This window comes from Urocitellus parryii, chromosome 5 (genome assembly GCF_045843805.1).
Source record: "Urocitellus parryii isolate mUroPar1 chromosome 5, mUroPar1.hap1, whole genome shotgun sequence".
NCBI classification, from domain to species: domain Eukaryota; kingdom Metazoa; phylum Chordata; class Mammalia; order Rodentia; family Sciuridae; genus Urocitellus; species Urocitellus parryii.
In genome coordinates, this window is record NC_135535.1 from 118,298,309 (window position 1) to 118,319,288 (window position 20,980).

General features: G+C 47.5%; 1 protein-coding gene across 1 annotated transcript; it reads left to right on the forward strand.

Moving 5' to 3' along the window:
* Positions 1-1,183: 1,183 nt before the first annotated feature.
* Positions 1,184-20,974, forward strand: LOC144254882 (WASH complex subunit 1-like). Its single transcript, XM_077798632.1, is given in 12 exon segments — positions 1,184-1,233; positions 6,969-7,122; positions 17,168-17,279; positions 17,442-17,588; positions 17,740-17,876; positions 18,112-18,247; positions 18,455-18,656; positions 18,743-18,767; positions 18,769-18,917; positions 19,533-19,691; positions 20,350-20,418; positions 20,565-20,974. Coding segments are annotated over 11 exon segments (1,425 nt in total). The 5' UTR covers positions 1,184-1,233; positions 6,969-6,973; the 3' UTR covers positions 20,705-20,974.
* Positions 20,975-20,980: the final 6 nt, after the last annotated feature.

The following is a 20,980-nucleotide window of genomic DNA, read 5'->3' on the forward strand; positions in this document are numbered from 1 at the left end:
TATTTAAAATAAAATAAAATAAAATAAAGGGCTGGGGATATAGCTCAGTGGTAGAGTATCCCTGGGTTCAATCCCCAGTACAGAGAGAAAAAAGAAAAGTAGAGTTGCTGGATTTAGAAACAGAAATATAAAATGCCAAGTTAATTTTGAATTTCAGATAAACAATAAATAATTTTTAAAATAAGTATAAACAATGAACAAATTTTAGCATAATTATATTCCAAACTAATCATGGGACATACTTATACTAAAAATTATTTTTCTGAAATTCAAATTAACTGGGCATCCTGTATTTCTATCTGATTACCCTAAAAGGGAAGGTACAAAAACTCCCCAGATAAGTCCGTGGATTCTAGGGGAGACTATTACAGGCCCTGAACTGAAGTTCTCTTTATATGTTTAATTTAAAAAACAAAACAAAACAAAACTTTCTTCCTTCCTTCCATTTCCTCCCTCCCTCCCTCCTTTCTTCTTTTATCCAGCTTTAAAATATATGTAACATAAAATTTAACACTCTAAACTATTTTCTTTTCTTTTTCTTCTTCTTTTTTTTTTTTTGTTTTTCAGAGCTGTGGATGGCACGCAGGGCCTCAGGCAAGCTAAATAAGCGCTTTACCATTGAGTTATATCCTCAGCCCCTGATCATTTTTAAGTGTACAGTTTAGTGGCACTGAGCACATTCGCACTGTTGTGCCATCATCATCAACATCCATCTCTGAAACTTTTTCATCATCCCAAACTGAAACTGCATCCATTAACCACTAACTGCCTATCCCGTCTGCCTCATCCCTGGTAATCACGATTCTCTGTCTCTAGGAATTTGACTGGTGCAGGTACCTCATATAAGTCAAATCAGACAATATCTGTCCTTTTGTGTCTGGCTTCTATATTTAATTTTAAAACGGGTTTGGGCACTAAGGAAAATCAGGGTGTGCTGCAAGACTGATTAAAGCAGGCATGTTGGTTGGGCCTGCGCTGGGTGTCCGGCACCAGGACACACACAAGGCGAGGCCTGCCGGGCGCTCTGAACTCGAGATGTCTGCCGCGCGGACGTTGGGAAGCTCCAAGCCGAGGCGGTGGATTCTGTGGATTCCGTGCTGGGGCCGCGCCACCTCCAGCCCGGGAGTGCGGCGGGAAGGCGGAGCTGGTGCGTGCGAGCGACGGCGCTAGGACCCCGCGGCGCGCGCCGAGCGGAAGAGGAGCGCGGCGGGCGGTGGCGGCGGCGGCGCGCAGGTGAGGGGCGCGGGCTGTGGGCTCGCGGGCTGGCGCCGGCGGCGGGGCGGAGGAGGGGACGTGAAGGCTTGGAGGAGGGCTGCGGGAGGGCCGGGCCACCGGTACCGGAGGAGCCCATGGCCCTGCGTGGGGCGAGGGCGAGCGAGCGGCGGCGGGACCGCAGGCCCCGCGCTGGGCTCTTGCCGCCCTCGGGGCGCTTCGGGACCCCCGGGACGCGCGCCGCGCCCCCTGGCCCAGCCCGGTCGCTTCCTGCCCTCGCCGGAGGCCGAGGCCCGCAGTGGACCGGGACCGGGCCGGATGGGGCTCCGTGGGTCCCAGGCTCCGCTGCCTCCCGGCCGCCGGCCGCCGGCCCCAGGACCCTCACGCTCCGCCGGGCCCCGGGGTGCTGGGGACGAGCCGCTCGGAACCGTGACACAGTGCCTGGCGCTGGGCCGGCCCTGTAGTTGGCCCCGGTCCTGCTCGGACCGCGCCTGTTTCCTGATCGCCTGGTGCAGAGCTGTGTAACTGAGGGATAGATCCTGGGAGAGGATGGTTTGCAGGAGGGGTTCCGTGCACTTCCCAAATTATAAACCAACCGCAGTATCAAAGAGGCGTCGAGTGTGGGCTCGTGTTTTGGGGAGAGACCTCGGTCTTTCCCAAACTAAGGTAGTGCGGTCCAATGGAAATATTAGGCGATACGCTACAAATGTATATATTTCAGGTTTGTCAACTTAAAACATCTGGAGAATATCTTGGTGAACGAGGCATATAGATGCAAGGAAAACACCATTTTTAAAGAATGTTTATGGGTTTGTGGAATATATTAAACAATAAAAAATGAGTAAGTAGGAAATATCAAAGGCCTAGCATGAATTGCAGTCATCCATTAAGGAACCAAGGAGGAGTTAGGATTTCTAACAATAAAACTCCCCAATACAAGAAAATACTTGTGGTGAATTTTTCACCTTTTATTTTTCAACTAAGTCCCCCATGACTTCTTAGCTATTTATTGTATTTTCCCATGTTTTCTATCATCTTTTTAAAATGATCACCACAGACTTTTCAAAACATAATTGCCAACGAACCTCTTTGTGCTTGAGTTTTCTCATATGTATAAGTCCACAGTAACACATACCTCCAAAGTGTGTTGTGAAGTTATACGGTTGAAATGATTCAAAGTGACTAGGAAGTGTTTGTCACAGTGTGGCTCAGCCTCCCTAATGTCAAAAACATAACTAGTTTAGGTTCACATAGGACAAACTATCAAAATAAGGTGTCTTAATTTTTTTATGTGTTTTGGTACTGGGAATTGAACCCAGGGGCCCCTTACCACTGAGCTACATCCTGTCCTTTTTTTCCCCCATCCTGTCCTTTTTATTTTTTTATTTTTTATTTTGAGACAGGGTCTTGCCAAGTTGCTCAGGGGTCTTGCTTACTTTGCTGAGGCTGACCTTGAATTGGGGATCCTCCTGCCTCAGCCTCTCTAGTTGCTGGGATTACAGGTGTGTGCCATTATGCTGGGCAAGATAAGGTGTTTTAATTAGCACCAACACAGTCTTGGAGCTCTAAAATTTGTGTTTTTATATAAAACAATAAAATGTACTGATAAGTAACAAAAGTTCTGCATTCTGACAACATAGGTTCAGGTCTGGGCTTCATCATAAGCTAGCATTTTGATGCTGGAAAAAATGTTATTTGGTTTGTCCAACCCCATTTCCTTATCTAAAATTGGTGATAATGATATATTCCCCAATACTAATAATTAAATAATTCTTTGATAGGATGTTCTCAAGTATATAGGTATTATTAGTTAAAAGTAATAATTATTCATAGTGTTATTAGTTAATAATAAAAATATTGCATATGAAAATTCTGTCTACTGAAAGAGTCAATAAAGATTATCTTCATGATAATCATTTAATAGCTACAGGATATAGGAGGAAGAGACAATAAAATGAAAATATTATGATTAATTTTAGTGCTAGGCCAGAATTCATCCAAGGGTGTCTCTTTCTTGAAAAGAGGAACAGAGACTCATTTCATTAGTTATACAGGACACAGAGGAAGGAAGGAAGATGCTAGCCACATGTGATATATTTTTTTTTAATTTTCAAAAAAATTGTTATTGGTGCATTCTAATTATACGTAACAATTATCCATTTTGATATGTTCATACATGCACATAGCATAAATTAGTCTGTTTCGTTCCCCCTTACCTGCCTCCCCTTCCCTTCTCCTATCCCCAATCCTATTTCTCTAGTAGTCTCACTTGTATTTTCATGAAGTCCCTTCTCTTTCCTTATTCCTCTCTAGTTCCACATATGAGAGAAAACATAACCCTGAGTCTGGTTTATCTCACTTAGCATTATGTTCCCCAGTTCCATCCATTTTCCTATGAATGCCATAATTTTGCTCTTTATTGGCTGAGTCATACTCCATTGTTTCTGTGTACCACATTTTCTTTATCAGTTCATCTATTGATGGATACCTAAGTTGGATCCATAACTTGACTGTTGTGAATTGTGCTGCTGTAAACATGTGTATGCATGTATTTTTGCTGTAGTATGCTGACCAAGGAATGGTAAAGTTGGGACTTATGGTGGTTCCATTCCCAGCCTTTTGAGGAACCTCCATACTGATTACCATAGTGGGCTGTGGTAATTTACAGTCCTACTGATAGTGTATAAAATGTTCCTTTTCTCCTGTATCCTTGTCAGCATTTATTTTTTGTATTCTTAATGAGTGTCATTCTCACTGCAGTGAGATGAAATCTCAGTGTAGTTTTGATTTGCATTTTCTTGATTGCTAAAGATGTTGAACATTTTTTCATATATTTGTTGACCATTTGTATTTCTTTTTTTTGAGCAGTATCAGTTTAGTTCATTTGTCCATTTATTGGGTTTGGGGGTTTTATTTTGTTTTTCTGGAGGTTTTTTTTTTTTTCAGTTCTTTATATAGTCTGGTTGCTAATTCTCTGTCTGAAGAGTAGCAGCAAAGATTTTCCCCCATGCTGTAGGCTCTTTCTTCATGCTTTTATTTTCCTTTGCCATGCAGAAGCTTTTTAAATTAATGCTATTCCTTTTATGAACTCCTGTTTTTATTTCCTGAGCCCCATTGAGGAAGTTATTGCCTATGCCTGTATGTTGAAGTGTTGACCTTTTGTCTTTCTTTTTTAAAAAAAAATATTTATTTTTAAGTTGTAATTGGACACAACACCTTTATTTTGTTTATTTATTTTTATGTGGTGCTGAGGATCAAACCCAGGGCCCCGCACATATTAGGCGAGCTCTCTACTGCTGAGCCACAACTCCAACACCCCCCCCCCCCACACACACACACAATTTTCTTTCAACAGTTGCAAAGTAGAAACCTTAGGTCTAATTTCTAAGTCTTTGATCCACTTGTGTTTGACTTTTGTATGGGTGAGAATTAGGGATCAAGTTTCTTTCTTTGTTGTACATATGGATATTCATTTTTTTTAAAGTAAAAAGAAATGGGTGATATTAGTAATATATTTTATTTAACCCAGTTTATCTAACATGGTCATTTCAGCATATAATCAATATAAAAATTAATGAGAGATTTTACATTCTTTTTCCTACTAAGTCTTTGAATTTCAGTGTGCATTTTATACTTACAATACATCTCAATTTGAACTATCTGCATTTCATGTGTTCAGTGGCTGGTGCCCACCATATTGAACAGCACCCATTTAACTTCTAGCTATGGTATTCACTGTTATTCACACAGTGGCCTCTTTTTATCTTTTCTTTCCCTGTAACTTCCCCCAAAATGTTATATTCTCACCATGCAAAACCACTTATATTCCTCTAGATGCCATTGGTTAAACTGTTTCTTTTACCTAGAATGTTTTTGAACCCTTTCTCTGGGCCTTGGTAGAGAGGTTCAGATTTTGTCAACAGGCTTTTCTGGACTCCTCTAACTCTTAGCTCTGTATTTATAGGTGGATTAGAGTGCTTATTGTAGGGGGTTTAGTTGTTTCTGAGGCTATCTCTCTGTCTAGTGCCTTTTTCATCTTTGTTGTGATCATGGCCTGCACTTAATAGCTGATCAGTAGATGTTTGCAGACAGAATGAGTAAACCGCTAACCAGCTGTATTCACTCTCTTAATTCTCCAACGGATGTGATATTTCCTTAGGAGATTTGTGCCTGTATTACCCTCTCGCACATGTGCGTGGGCAATCACACACATCCAGATGTGGTAACTAACAAGGAATTCATCTCAAGACGTGCGCAAAAAGGATCTTCTTTCCCCCTCTTGATTTTATGGATGGGAGAACTGAGGAATAGAAAGTAAGTTAGGAAGGCTAGCTGATTTGCATCAGTATCAATATAAAGAAGGGGAGGGGAGGAGAGTTCTTGAAAGAGGTATGGTGGTTTCAGAGGATTGAGTCCCTTAGGTGGTTGGGGATCAGCTGGCTCCACTTGGTTGCTTGATAAAAGGGAAAGGAAGTGGGGAGTGAGGAGTAACTCTTGGGTCCTGATGAGTATTCAAGACAGGTTCAGGTCTAGGAAGCTGAGAATTTCTTTTCTGGAAGTGTGAGAGCCAAGGAGGAGCTCATTGCTGGAGAAAAGTTGAAGAGCAAAATGATCATCATCTCAGATCAGGAAAAATACTGACCTACAGAGGGTAGGAGAGAGCCAGTAGGGCAAAAGGAAGAGCTCTGGAAACCAGCAGGCGGAGCCAAGGAGTCCTATTGGGACAAAGACTTCTCAGAGAGCAGTACCAGTTCTCAGTCTATAGAATGGAGACAGAAAGAATCAGAGATTCAAAGAGATTAGTCATGGTCAAACAGCATTTTAAGTTCAAACGAAGCCTTCTAGCCCTTCCTGCCATACTTACCCGCCCTACTCACACCTCTGTTGCAACCAAGGGCCCCAGTATGGTGCCTAAGAGAGCAGGTCTAGGGCGCCGTGCCAGGCCTGATTAATGTCTTCCTCACCGTCTTCCAGAGTGGGGCTGTGATTAAGCCTATTTATAGGGGCCTGGTGCCTTAATATTCTGCCTGGCGTGTCTCTTGCCAATCAAATCAGTGCCGTCTGCAGTGTGATTGCTGCTTTAGTGGCACCAGGGAGCGGAGTTAATTAAACCCAATATAAATAGACTCTGCCCTCGCCTTGCAATTCGAAGGCATGTTTTTCCTTCCTGTTCTCCACCCCCACATGCACCAACTTCCTTCTGGTCCCCTTAATGCTGGCCTGGGTGAGTAAAGCACTCTTATACCTAGAGTCACTGGCCACTGCCTAGAGTTTCTCAGGGGCCAAAGTGGGAAGAACCCAATTGTCCACATTCTTCCTGCTTTCCCAAAGTTGGGTGTCATTTGGCAGTCTATTCTAATGATCCCTGTCCCCCCTACCCCCTGCGCCTCCATATCTGCTTCCATGCTTTTTATTTCTCTGCAGCCAGGGTTTCTTTGTGTTTATCCAAGAATGGGAGGTCAAACTGAGATAATGTATGTAAAGGGTGCTTTAGGAAGTCATGAAATGTCACACCTTTTCTGATCTGTTGTCCCTACCAGTTACCCAGTCCGTGGTATGGCTTTTCCCTCCCTCATTCACTCAAAAGGCATCAGCAGAATTTCATCTCTGTGGAGCCTTAGCCTTTCACCAGATGTTCTTCACTCCTCCCCCTCCCTGCTCTTACACAGGTGGAACCTCAACATCACCTTGCCCTGTGGTGGTGGGTATGGGTGAGCATGGGGCTCTGGTCCTGATGATCTCGTTCCCACCCACAGGCACTATGACTCCTTTGAGGACCCAGCATTCCTTGGCAGGTCAGACGTACTCAGTGCCTCTCATCCAACCTGACCTGCGGTGAGAGGAAGCCATTCAGCAGGTGGCAGATGCCCTGCAATACCTACAGAAAGTCTCTGGAGACATCTTTAGCAGGTAGGTACTTCCACTCTCCTCCACCTTGCCCCATGCAGGGCTGCCCCCTGTCTTGAGCAGTCTTTATCCAATGTCAAGGATACACACTCTTGGAGCAGACTGCTTAGTGATTCTGGGTCCTGGGTGGGGACACTGCTAGCTTCCTTGTGTGGAATGGGCTCAAAGCAGGAGCCCATCTTGAAAGCTTTTCTCCTAAGTGCCTGAGAGCCCAGCATCTACTGTCCCCCGTGGCCCCTGTGTTTCCTATAGATCCCTCAGGTCCCACTGGTAGCTCTGTACATTCTCCCACCCAGGGGCCCTGTTCACTTATTCCTGTGCTAGCAAATATATACTCAGCATTCTAGTATGCAAGGCACTGTGCTCCTCTGTAGAGTCCGCAACGAGCAAACTAGTATCACTGTCCAACTAGAGTATGTACTATGGGGGGAGGGACACTTATATACAATCATGCCTCCCTTAATGACAGCTGGATGTTCTGAGGAATGTGTTGCTAGATGATCTCGTGGTCGTGTGAACATTGTTGTGCACTACATAAATCTAAATGGAGTAGGTCAGAGTCTCCACGTGGCCTGTTCATATCATCAAGACACACAGTAAACATGAGATAGATGAGGCTGCCACTGGTGTAATTGGTACACTGTTTACAGGAAAGTTTTTTTTTTTTTTTTTTTTTTTTGTGGTGCTGGGGATTGCACCCAGAGTCTTGTACATTCAAGGCAAGCATTCTACCAACTGAGCTATATCCCCAGCCCTTATGGTAAATTTTTATAGGTAGAAGAAGTATACTCTGAAATAATAGTGAAAAGGATTGTATGGTACATACATAATCTAGGAACAGTTGTTGATCATCATTATTGAGTATTATATACTATACACATTTGTATATGCTGTACTTTGACATGACTTGCTGCATGCTAGGTTTCTTTATACCAGCATCACCTCAGTCAAACATGGGCATAGTGTGTTGTGCTATGGCACTGTTATGATGGCTATGACATTACTAGGTGACAGGAATTTCTTAACTCCATTATGGGACCACCATTATATCTGTGGTCCTTTGTTGTCTGAAACACCATTATCTACTGCATGACTATAATCAATTGCACAGTCAGTTAATTACAGTTGTAATGTTTTTTATAATGTTTACATTAGTCAGGCTCTGAGTGCACTCATTTAGCCCTTGGTATACTTGAGGTACTGTTATCTCCTTTTATAGGAAACTGAGGCACACAAAGGCTAAGAGATTTGGCCAAGTGACAAAGACAGAGTTCAAACTCAGGGGCTGGGTGGCTCCAGAGTCTGTGAGATTATTATTATTTGTGTGAAGGGAAATGAGTTGCTATGCAACCTGTAATGGGTAGCCTGACTTGGTCTACAGGGATCAGGGTAGGTGTGAGGAAATAACATTTACGGTAAAATCTAGGGGTGGGAGATTAGGTCAGGAAGCAGTATATTCCAGAAAGAAAGAAGGGTATAAGTGGAAGTCCTGAGGTGGGAAGGACCTGAAAGGAGGCTGATATACCTAGAGCAAGAGGGGTTGGTGAGATGGGCAGGGCTTTTGAGATCATTGATGGTTTTGAACTTGTGTTAGTTACCTTTCCATTACTGTGACAAAATACCTGAGATAATCAACTTAAAGGAAGAAAAGTTTAAGGCTTCAAAGTTTTCAGTCCATGATCACTTGCCCACATTGCTTTGGGCCTGTGGTGAGGTGGTACATCATGGCAGAAGGTGAGACAGAAGAAAGTTGTTAACCTCGTGGTGCCAAAAGGCAAAGAGAGTGAGAGAGACAGGAATGAGTCTGGGACCAAATATTTTCTTAAGGGCACAACACACGGCCCTAATTTGCCCTAGGCCCTAACTTCCACTAGGACTTACTTTTAAAGTTTCCATTACTTTCCAGTAACATCACAGGCTGGGGAATAAGCCCTCAACACATATCCTTTTGGGGGCACTTTCAAACCATAGCAGAGCTGAGAGAGCTGCAGCTTTCTGAATCTGTAGTGCTTATCTGGTGCAGACCCTGGCTACACTGATTTTTCATTCATTGTTTATTTAACATGATTGAATGGTGGGCTTGGATGTAGCTCAGTTGTAGAGAACTTGTGTAGCATGTGTGAGTCCCTGGGTTCAATCCCCAGTAACAAAAAATATAAATGATTATAGCAGTGGAGTTTGCTCGTTGCAGAGGCTCCAGGTTTTATCCAGAACACAGGTCTGGACTTTGGTTTAAGTCATGTGAGATGAGGCAGGACTTCTGCCTGGGTGCCCACACTATGCTTCACATGGGAGGATCTTTTCTCTCACTCTGTCTGACTTAAGTTCCTTCATGGTCCAAATCATCCTGTACCCCATCCCTGGTTGTATGCCAGACCTGGAACCCCTGCTCCTTCCCTGTGCAGTATTCTCTGCCTGCAACCATCCAAAGTCAGTCTCTTCCTGGAAGCCCTCCCCAGTAGGGGAGGAAATATTGTCTCCAGCTGGACTTGGTGTAAATCCCAGATTCTCTTGGCTCTTCTGCCCACTGACTCATCTGTCTTTCTCCAAGACTGTCCAGAATGTGACTGTAACAGGGGCAGGGTATTGATATGGTTAAGGGGATCACCTCTGGAGCAGAAAGCCTCTGCTCAAATTGGACTTCCTCATTTGCTTGCTTTGTAACCTTGAGCATGTTACTTAACCCCTGCAAGCCTCAGTTTTCTTTTCTATTATTTTAATAATGGCATCTTCTTTGTAGGCTTATTGTTGAGATTAAATGAATTAAAGCACATGAAGGGAAAAGCAGCGAATATTAGTTCTTATCTGTTAATATCATTTCTATGATGCCTTTCATCAACCTGCTGTCAGTGTTATAGGAAATGTTAGATGCCTTCTTTATGCTTATTTTTATGCTAAATGTGCCCAAGGGACACATAAGTAACAGGACATAGGCCTTTAATAACCATCAGCCCCAGATGATGGCCTTTCCATGCCCAGTGCTTGGAAAGGATGCCAGAACCAATTCCTAGATATCGTTGTATCTCCTCACCAGGACTGTGACTGTAGGCTCTACATTCTGGAAGAGGAGTGTTGGGTTTTGGGCATATCTTCCTCCTGTATCCTGATATTTGGCACCTTGTGCACGGCCAGCTGGGCAGGGGAGTGTGGAGTTGGTTGAGCATAGGTGCAGGCCCCCACGTGGGAGGGTAGGGTGCTTCTCAGAGACCTGGACCTGTGTCTAGGCTCCCTCTCAGCCAGATTCCAGGTCACCTCATCAACCCCATCACGTACTAAAATGTACAGGTCATTGTGTCCTCAAGGAGCTTATAGTCTAGAATAGGAAAGCAAAGGGTTGGTTGTTTCTTAAGTGTCTGGCATGGACTGTGGGGTTCCAGGGATCTAGAGAAGGGAAACAGAAAATCAGTGGCACATCTATCAATTAGAACTCCACAAACCTGCCTAAACAAAGAGTAACAAATCGGTAGAGCAGGCTTCAGAGTTGAAGAGCTTAAACGGTGACATCAGGACCTGGCTTTGCTTTCATTCCTCTTCAGCTTGCTTCTTTTGGGTTGGCTCCATTCCCAGACAGGTCTTTCTTCAGTGGTGGCAAGGGGATAACTGGTGGGGCCAGAGATCCTACACTCAGAAAAGAATATTCCCTGCTGTACCAGCACTTCCTCCAGATGTCACTCTTGCCTGTGTGGCCTGGCATGACTCTTAAGAGTTTCCCAGAATCATTGCTGGGGTGATAACACACTGATTGATTCAGACCTAAGTCACATGCATTGCCTGTGAGGCACAAGGACTGAGCTTTTGGGAGTGAGATTCCCTAAAGAAAATGGGGCTGTTACTTGCATAAGGAGGAAATAGATGTAGAAAGGAAAAGTACAGGGCCACTCCACATGGCCAGGGGAAGCCCCAGTAGATGGCCAGGAAGAGTCATAAGGAGGGTTATGGTTAGAAAGGTGGGTATACAGGTCATCTGGTGGAGTCTAGAAATGGGAACCACAGGCTTATTAGAAGCTTGAATGTGGCCTGGAAGATAGTGTGTCATGGGCTCTGGAGGAGTTCAGCTTATGTGCTGGGAGTGCATACATTGCTGCCTGCCCCACACATTCAGCTCCTTCAGTGCAGAACAAGGTGTAAAAATTCTCTTTTTTGTGTGTTTGTAGGGCTTGCGTTCCCTCTGGATCATGCCTCTTTGGGAGCTTTGCCTCATGTTTCTGTACGTCCTCTGTGTGCTGCGGGAACACTTTCTGGCAGGAATGGGAGTGCGTAGGGCTATGAGTGGACAGTTGGGATCAGGAAGGCAGGGCCAGTCTGTGGGGGTTCTCACAGCCGGGACAGACTTTGTGCGTGATTCAGGAGTCCCAGGGAGCCCTGCAGGGTCCTTGTGCGGGAAGTGATGGGACAGAAGAGCTTTGGCCCGGCTCTTCGGGCATCTGTGGACAAGTGGGTCAGGGTGGATTCCAGGACCACCCTGGAAACTTCTTGAGGTCAGGGCATGACTGGGATGAAGTTGTGGTCCAGCTAAGGTGCAGTGAAAACTGGAGAAGAGACATTTTAAAGGAAGCAGTGACAGATTTGATGACAGGCTGGGAACAGAGAATGCAGGAAAGGAAGGAGTCAGTGTTGATTTTGGGGTGGGGATGGGGAGTGTGGACCCCTGTCCTTATCCACCTGCCCCTATCCTGCAGCAGTCCACAGGCTGGGGAAGTGGAATTGTGAACCCCAGCATAAAACTCACCCCTTAAACATGCTCCCTGCTCAGAAACCTCTTGCCAAGAAGAGATAGTGAGTATAGAAGAGACTCTCACCACTCCACTGTCCCCATCTCAGGCCCAGGCACAGCTTCTGGCCTCAGCAGAACCTGGGTAGGTTGTGCAAGTAGGTGAGTTCATGGCAAATTAGCATTCCAAGCTGGCCTCCTTCCTTCTGCTCTGCTGCAGTGGGGAGCCATGGGGGAATGACAAGCACTTCTCAGGCTCTCTCCAGCCATGCCCTGCAGATCCCCCTCCCCTCTCTCTGCCCATCTTCACCTGGAAAAGCCAAACCCCAAAATATCTGCCCGGAGATGTCACCTGCTTCACATAACTTAGATGACGTGGCAGGAGGGGTTGGATGAGGGGAATAAGAGCTGGACACATTCTGTGTGTGGACGTAGGGATGCTGTCCTCTCTCATTCCTGCCTGCCCCAGCCCAGAAGCAGTAGCACTGTGTAGCTCCTTCCTCCTGGGAAAGGGTTCATTTTCTCCACCAAACTTCCCCTCCATCCTTTCTTCCTTTCTTCCTTCTCGCCTTTTCTCTCTCTCTCTCCTTTTCACCTTCCCATCCTTTCCCTTTGTCTGTGCTCCCCCTTCTTCTTGGCACCTGGTGGCCCCCAGGGTTACAAAGCATTCAGTCAGCTGCCTGAATAATTAGCAGATCATTCTTAATTATCCCAGACTGTGGAGAAGACTCTGGTGGGAACCCAAGCTCAGTGCTGCTTCCCCACGGCTGGGAAGAGGCAGGGGAGGGGCAGCTATTCCAGTGGCAGTGGGTACTCTTTCATGGCAGCCTCTAGGGCCATGACAGGCTATAGCATTGGTGGGGGCCTTCCTGGCTTCATAGGAAATATTCCCATAGGGAATGGGGGTCGTCTTTGGAGGTGGGGACAGGAAGTCCACGTACTGTCCTGCCCTCCCACTCTCACAAGGGAGGGGAGAGCAGTCCCTGGGTGCTTCCTTTAGAGCTTCATGCTTCACCAGAGGAATTGCATGCCCTGACACCTATCCTGTGTGGTGTTCTCTTGCAAAGAGACTGTTTCCTTTGCCTGGAGTTTCCTTCTTCATTTCTGCTCCAGATACTTCCAAGAAACTTCCCCAGTCCCACCCCCGTCCACCATGCGGGAGTGTGCACTTTCCTGTGAGTGCCTATAGAGTCTCCTCTCCTAGCCTGTGTGATCCAAGTACTCGAGGTGTGTCAGCTACCACAGGAGCTCTGTCCAGGAGCCACAGTCATTCCATGATATACAAGTTACAATTCAAATTTTTTGGCTAAAGAAGCCAAGGCACGGGCTGGGAATGTGGCTCAAGCAGTAGCGAGCTCGCCTGGCATGTGTGTGGCCTGGGTTCGATCTCAGCACTATATACAAATAAAGATGTGTCCGCCGAAAACTAAAAAAATAAATATTAAAATTCTCTCTCTCTCTCTCTCTCTCTCTCTCTCTCTCTCTCTCTCTCTCTCAAAGAAAAAAAAAAAAAGAGAAGAAGCCAAGGCACATACCAAGAAGTGACTTGCCCAAGGTCACTCTGCTTCTAAACAGATGTGCAGTCCCAGTCCATGGGACATTGTGGTTATGTAGTTATTGATGTCCCTTTTTTTCCTCCCTGATAGACCTGAATCACCTTGAGGCTAGGTATGTGTTGTCTGATTCATCTCTCCCCACAGTCCCCAGCAGTGTGTTTTTCAAACAGAACACCCTCAAATTGTTTGTTGAACAGTGAGGGGTGGGGAGGGAAAGAAAAGAGGGGGATGTTTGGAGATGCCACCCTCCAGTGCTGGTGGAGGAGGGTGGACTAGTTGTGAGGCCCAAGTGCTGGGACATATTGAGTGAGCTAGTTCCACTCCCACCCCTGGCAGAGGCAGCCTTCTCTGCCAGTACCTGGGCACATGTGCTGCAGCTTCAGCAATGAGCCTGGAAACTAACCTGCCTTAAGTAGACTAACAAGCCAAGAGGGTCTAGACCAGGAATGGCACAAACATTGCCCTCACGCCACTGTTCCACCTTTGGCCCCTTGGGAGGGCACTGTTAATCAACATCCCAGCCCCATTGTGGCCTAACAGCCCTTCCTAACACATCCTTCCAGACCATCCCTACCAGTCAACTGAGGGGGCACATGAACGGTAAGCTCTTTGTCAGCCTAGGTCTGTACGCTCCCTCAGCATCATGGTGTATGATCTTAAGAAATGAGACTACTGGAGGCTTCACTTAGACCTATAGGTTCTTAGATGAGAAAAGAACCCCAGATACCATGTCTTCCATCCCCCACCCTGAGGTAGGACTCTTACTTGGTGCATCTCTGACAGGCAGTCATCCATCTGGAATCTGATGGTCTTGCAAAGCCATGCAGCTCTTCACTGGAAAATTCTATGTAGAACCAAAATGTGCTTCCTTGTAACCCCACTCACTGGTCCTAATGTAGCTGTCTAGGTCTGATCACTTTTCCACCTAACAGCCCTTTTGATATATTTGATATTTGAAGGGAATTATCATCTTCTCGAAGTCGTCTCATCTTTAGCCAGAACATCCTTCAGTTGTCTTCCTACGACATGAATTTCTCACTCATCAGCCTCCTTTGTAGGATTGGTCGTTTGTCACATTCTCTTTACCACTTGTAACATGTCAGACTCTGCCCCAGATGCTAGAGACAATGAAGAAGACAGGCTTTATAGTCTAGAAGGGAGTTCAGAGCCCAATTTTAAGGGGATGCATTGGTGGCTGAAACTGGTGCTGGCATGAAGCAGCTCTCCTTAATCCAGGGCTCTGCTTTCTCCTGTGCCTCTGAGAAGGGTGTATGAGAAGGGTGTACGTTCCCTGCTTATTGAAAGGACAGGGGAGGGCAAGAGAGGGATCACTGAGATCTCACTCACTTTCTAAGCTGCTTAATGTGCTCTTAGCTCCTACTGAGCTTTTAGTGAACTAAAACCTCCAGGTCTTTCTTCCCTGAACTGCTGCTTAACCACGTTCCCTCTGCCTTCTGTATTTGTGTACTTGATTTTTTAGACCTAAATGCTGGGCTTCACATTTATTTTTTGTAAGTGGGATTTTGTTGATTGTAGTCCATCCTCTGGCCTTTCAAGATGGAGTCCTAATACCACTGTGCCTCTTGACCTACCTCTATATGATGTGCCAAGTTTTCTAATCAAGTGTTGAATGAATGGGACAGGGCCCTGATACAGACCTGTGTAAAAGGCCAAGGTCATTCCCTTCTTTTTGTGTGCCTTTTGGGTGCTGCTGTTCATCTGGTTGTGATCTTTCTTCTATGTCTTCTCCTCCAGCCCCCATAGCTTCATCTTGTCCATTGGATTTGGTTAGAAACTCAAAATCCTTTATGATTCAAGATGGCACCATTTTGAAAGTTTTCCCCTCTCTAAAACCTTGCCAAAGAAAGAAATGTGATGGATTTTCTTTCTTTAACACACACTAGCCCCTAGGACTTGCCTCTTCCTTCTCTAAGTACTTGCAGACCCTCTCTTTAATAACACGTTGCAGAAATTTGCCAGGCCTTGTTGTGGAACTTGTTGACAGCCTTGAGATATCAGTCCTCCTCTCTTTAATGACAGAATTAGAACAGAGTAACTATTGTCCATCTCGCATTCTCATGCCCTTCCTGCTGTCCCATGAACTCTGAGTAGAGCTGTTAGCTAACCCCTAGGACTGTTCAGCAGAATGTGGCTGCGTGGGGGACTGGAGAGAAGTGAAGCATCTCGTGTTTGAGCACTCATTACAGTAGGTGAAGACCTCTCCCTGCAGAAGATGGACCCACTGGGTCAGGTGGTTCTGCTGGGAGGAGACAGCTTCCTCCCTTTCTCTTTCTCTTCTGCCACCATCCACAGACCTGTTAAGGGGAAGAAGCAGCTTTGGAACCTGTGTATGCCTCAGTTCCCCCGCCTCTATCTCCTCACCAAGTCCTGCACGTGCAAGCCAGGTGCGGTTGGGACTGACTCACTAGGACATGGAGACCATGGATTTTGGGGTGCTAAGACCTTCTAGAGCTGGTGGGGTGGTTGAGGAGGTTTTTGCTAGATTCCTGACTATTCCATCTTCTATGGAAATCCCTCTGCCACCCCATTTCCTCTTCCTACCTTTTCCATGAACTAAACTTGGCCTCTGCTTCCTTATTCCCTATGCCTCAGACATTTGCTTGCTGTCATGAGGCAGTTGCTCAGAGGACCTCTGTGAACGTGGAATGTGGGCAGGGGCTAGTTTTATTGGCGGTAGGGGAGCTGGAGAAGTGACTGGGAGGATATTGTGGCACATGAATCAGACATAACTTCAAAGAGCACAAAGAGTTGCTATGGCCCAACAGTATGGAAACACACAAAGGAGGCTCACACACATTGAGTGTGAGTTAGAAGAAGCCTCCATCATGTGAGAACCGTACAGTGGGTGCCTCCAAATGCCAGACACTGTTTTAGGCACAGCAAGGAACAAATAAAGGCCTGACCTCTATCTAGAGCACACACAAGCAAGCATGGTGCCCAGAAGTGCTGTGGGGAGAAGCATTGCAGGCTGGGGGCAGAAAGTACAGGTGCTCTTCAAAGATTCTGTGGGCAAGGAGGGGACTCTGAAGTAAAGGAGCTAGCCATGTACATGTCTGTAGAAATGACATTCTGATGCAAAGGTCATGATAGGAGAATGTGTTTGGCACATCAGGGAATAGCAGGGTGGCTGGTGCATGAAGTCCACAACACATCTGGGGGAGGGTGGAAAAGGTGAGCAGCCTGGCCACCTGGAGACTTGTAAGCTGTGATCAGGATTTAGGATTTACTCTGTGAGTCATTGTTCATTTGTAGAGGCAGTCCTTCAACAGGCCTGGAGTTTGAATGTAGATGATGGCCCATAGGACCGGGCTTACCCTTCACTTAGTCTCACCCAACTCTAGTTTCCTCCTTGGCAGAGGCCAGTAATCTGTTGACATCGTGTGCCCACGAGGGATAGGTACAAATGCTCTGCCAACTGTAAGTAACTATACATATGTGTAGGTAATCACAATGGTCTTTCCGTATACCCTGCTTGAGACTGTAAACTCCTGGAGGCAGGGACTCTGTCCCTTCATATGGCATGTGCAGGTGCCATCTGGGGCCAGGTGGCTAATCTTCCCTACCCAGGGCTCCAAAGAACTTAGTGCCATTAATGTGTAGACCCCTCAGGTTGGTTTCCTGGTAGAGACCATCTGGACAGGGCAACATCAACTTTGATGGTCAGGTGACACTGTTTGAAGAATTCATGCAAAGTCTGCTATTGACAGCAGGATGTGCAGGGCTGGGAGTAACCCCAGCTGTCTCATCTTTTCTGTGGCAGGATCTCCCAGCGGGTAGAGCTGAGCCGGAGCCAGCTGCAGGCCATTGGGGAGAGGGTCTCCTTGGCCCAGGCCAAGATCGAGAAGATCAAGGGCAGCAAGAAGGCCATCAAGGTAGCCTGTGGGGCCTGTGGTCTGTAGCTGGTGTGCAGTCCTTCCATCTTTCCATGCCCCTGCTGTCCTCCTGCCCAGGGTCATCTCTCCATGCCTCCCACTAACCAACCCTAGGCTCTCTGGAGCTTCTCAGGTCTCTTAGCCATATCCTGGTTCCCACAGGTATTCTCCAGTGCCAAGTACCCAGCCCCAGAGCATCTGCAGGAATACGGCTCCATCTTTACTGGGGCACAGGACCCTGGTCTGCAGAGACGGCCTCGCCACAGGATCCAGAGCAAGCACCGCCCCTTGGATGAGCGGGCCCTGCAGGTCTGGTGGCCACACTCATCACACCCTAATGCCATGAACGCTGATGGGGAAGCTGAGGAATCTGTCTCCCGAGAAGATTCTGACTGGGATGGGGGTGGGGGTCTATAGCTTGGTGCTAAAACCCACTATCCATCCCTGTCACTCACCCCAGGAGAAGCTGAAATACTTTCCTGTCTGTGTGAACACCAAGCCAGAGCCCGAGGATGAAGCTGAGGAAGGTCTTGGGGGTCTTCCAAGCAACATCAGCTCTGTCAGCTCCTTGCTGCTCTTCAACACTACTGAGAACTTGTATGGCCAGAGGGCGGGGCTGCAGAGATGTGGGTGGGAGGGAGGCTGGGCTTAGCAGCGGTTCCAGGGACATGGCTCTGGTGCAGCAGTCCAGAGCTGACGGCTTGTTTTTTTCTAGTTTGGTTCAGTTTGGTTTATAAGGCCTGAGAACCCACAACAGACTGCATCCTATGATGCCTTGGGAGAGGTGGTCAGGAACCCAGGCCTGCCTGATGCCACCTACCCCACCCTGTAGGTACAAGAAGTATGTCTTCCTGGACCCCCTGGCTGGTGCTGTAACAAAGACCCATGTGATGCTGGGGGCAGAGACGGAGGAGAAGCTATTTGATGCCCCTCTGTCCATCAGCAAGAGAGAGCAACTGGAGCAGCAGGTAGAGATGGAGGCAGTGTGGATGGGTGGGGTCTGTCAGCCCTGCCAGGGTGCTTCTCTAGACAAGGGCTCTACTATGCCCTTTGCCTACCTACCCAGCTGTGTGGGGTCTGCACTGGGTCATACTGGCTCTGCCTCCAGGTCTCACAGCAGGCCCTGTGTTCCCAGGTGGCTGTTGACCCTCATGAACCTCCACCCAATCCCACAGGTTCCAGAGAATTACTTCTATGTGCCAGACCTGGGCCAAGTACCCGAGATTGATGTGCCATCCTACCTGCCTGACCTGCCTGGCATTGCTGATGACCTTATGTACAGTGCTGACTTGGGGCCAGGCATTGCTCCCTCTGCCCCCGGTGCCATTCCAGAACTGCCCACCTTTCCTACAGAGGTTGCAGAGCCTTTCAAGGCGGGTGAGCTGGGAGCTAGTGTGGGAATTGGCCCAGGGAGCTCCTGTTTGGACTCTTTCATCCTAGGCATTCACACACTTTCATTCTAGACCTAGAAGATGGGGTGCTGACAGCACCCCCCACCACCACCGCCGCCCCCACCGCCACCCCCAGCTCCTATGGTGCTGGCCAGCGCCCCTCCACCCCCACCTTCACCCCAGACTGTGGCCTCCACCAGCCAAGGTGCCAGGGAGGACGACAACAGCAGCAGCGCACCTCCTTCAGGTAGGGTGGTGCCGGGTGGACTCAGTCCTTGGAGGCACCTTCAACTGTCCAGTTTCCAGATCCCTGAAAGGATCAAGTAGTCATTATTCCTAGATTTGCAGAATAGTTCTCATTTCAAATATTTTTTTCCACTAGGTTCATAAAATAGTGGTTTTCAAATTGTCGAGCTTTGGAATCTTTAGAGGGAACCTAGAAAATAGGGCTCTGTGTCTCCCACTCCCAGTTAAGCCAATGAAGAAGTCTATTAAAAAAATTGAGAACACAGAATTTATTTTAATATTGTATCTCCCAGTCTATTTCCAGCCTCCAGAAGGGGAACAAAAATCCTTTTTTTCCATGTGTCAAGATGGGATACTTATCAGCACATCAGTGATTCATAGGGCCCACTTTTGCAGGGTGGCAGCTAAATGGGATGGTGGAGAGGAACCAGGGATACCTGGACACAAAACTGCAGCCTGTTGGCTACAGTTCAGGCCCTGCACAGTCCCAGAAGCCCCTGGTTCACCATCTGGCTTCCTCAGGAGAGGTGCCCTCCCCCATAGTCAGGCTCTGGAGGCTGTTCCTCCCAGCCCTGCCTGAGCAGCCTTTCCTCCTTATGCCCATCCCACCTCCCAGTTCCAGTCCAGGGAGCTCCCAAGGAAGTGGTTGACCCCTCCAGTGGCCGGGCCACTCTGCTGGAGTCCATCCGCCAAGCTGGGGGCATCGGCAAGGCCAAGCTGCGCAGTGTTAAAGAGCGCAAGCTGGAGAAGAAAAAACAGAAGGAGCAGGAACAAGGTGAGGGGACCCTTGGTCCACTGCAGGAAGACTCCAAACAAAAGGTCACCTGCCCCTCCATCTCCCACGAGTCCCCACAGTGTTCTGCCCAGCCACACCACCCCAAGCTTTTCCTCCAGGTATTCACTGGAAAGCCCAGTGGATATCCTCACGTGGGCCAGGCACTCCTTAGTAGAGCCTTCCCCTCTAAGCTCACCCAACTCAACCACAAAGGAGAATCTTGACCCAGAGTCATTTAACAAAATGGTCAGGGACCCAAAAGACTGAAGATCTGGGGGGTTAGCTCAGTCCTACTTCATGTTTCAGGCTTGTCTGCTGTGAATCCCAACTTGGCATCATGCATTACCTTGGCATAAAGCAGCAGGGCCCTGGGTTTGTGTCCCAGTCTGCTTCTGACCTGCCTGGTAACCACAGGCAAATTGCCTAACCACTCTGGGCCTTGTCCTCATTGTGAGAACTAAAATGTTAACTACTTTGTTAATGCCACTGCAGGATCCACAGAAACCAAAGCTCCAAGAGTCTGTGGTGAACGTGTGGCTGGGGAGCAGGATGGGGAGTGTTGTAGAGGTGGGATGAGCAAGCCAAGAGTGTGAGGCTGCACCTAGAGATGTCCTATTTGGCCCATTTGCACTCCCTCACCATGGCTTCCCCATTGCAGTGAGAGCCACGAGCCAGGGTGGAGACCTGATGTCAGATCTCTTCAACAAGCTGGTCCTGAGGCGTAAAGGTAGGAGGCAGGGTGCCCTGCCTTTCGGCCTTGAGACATTTTGTATTATATGTAATCCTGTGTGTGTCTTCTTATTCTTAAATCTCCCAAGGGCTGGGTAAACTAGTGCCCTGACCAACCTCCCTAACTAGTCTTTTCCTTCCCAGGTATCTCCGGGAAGGGACCTGGGACTGGAGCCAGTGAGGGACCAGGAGGAGCTTTTGCGCGAATGTCAGACTCCATCCCCCCTCTGCCACCCCCACAGCAGCCACCAGGAGAGGAAGACGAGGATGACTGGGAGTCTTAGGTGGCTCCTCCCTCCCTAAACCCTGACTGTTGCCTTCTTGGAACCATCCAGGAGCAGCTCCTGGGCATACCATCCTCTCAGCCTAAGGATCTCAGCTGGGATAGTGGACAGTCCCAGATCTGCACCTAGACCCCCTGCGCAGGGTGTATGTGTATGCCACCTGCTCGTGCTCTGCTCATGTGACTGCCTTACCCACCCTTTACCAGGGTGTTCTTCTAAAGATCTTTGAGAAAAGAGCAACATGAATCAATAAAGAAGGGTAATACAAGAATGGAG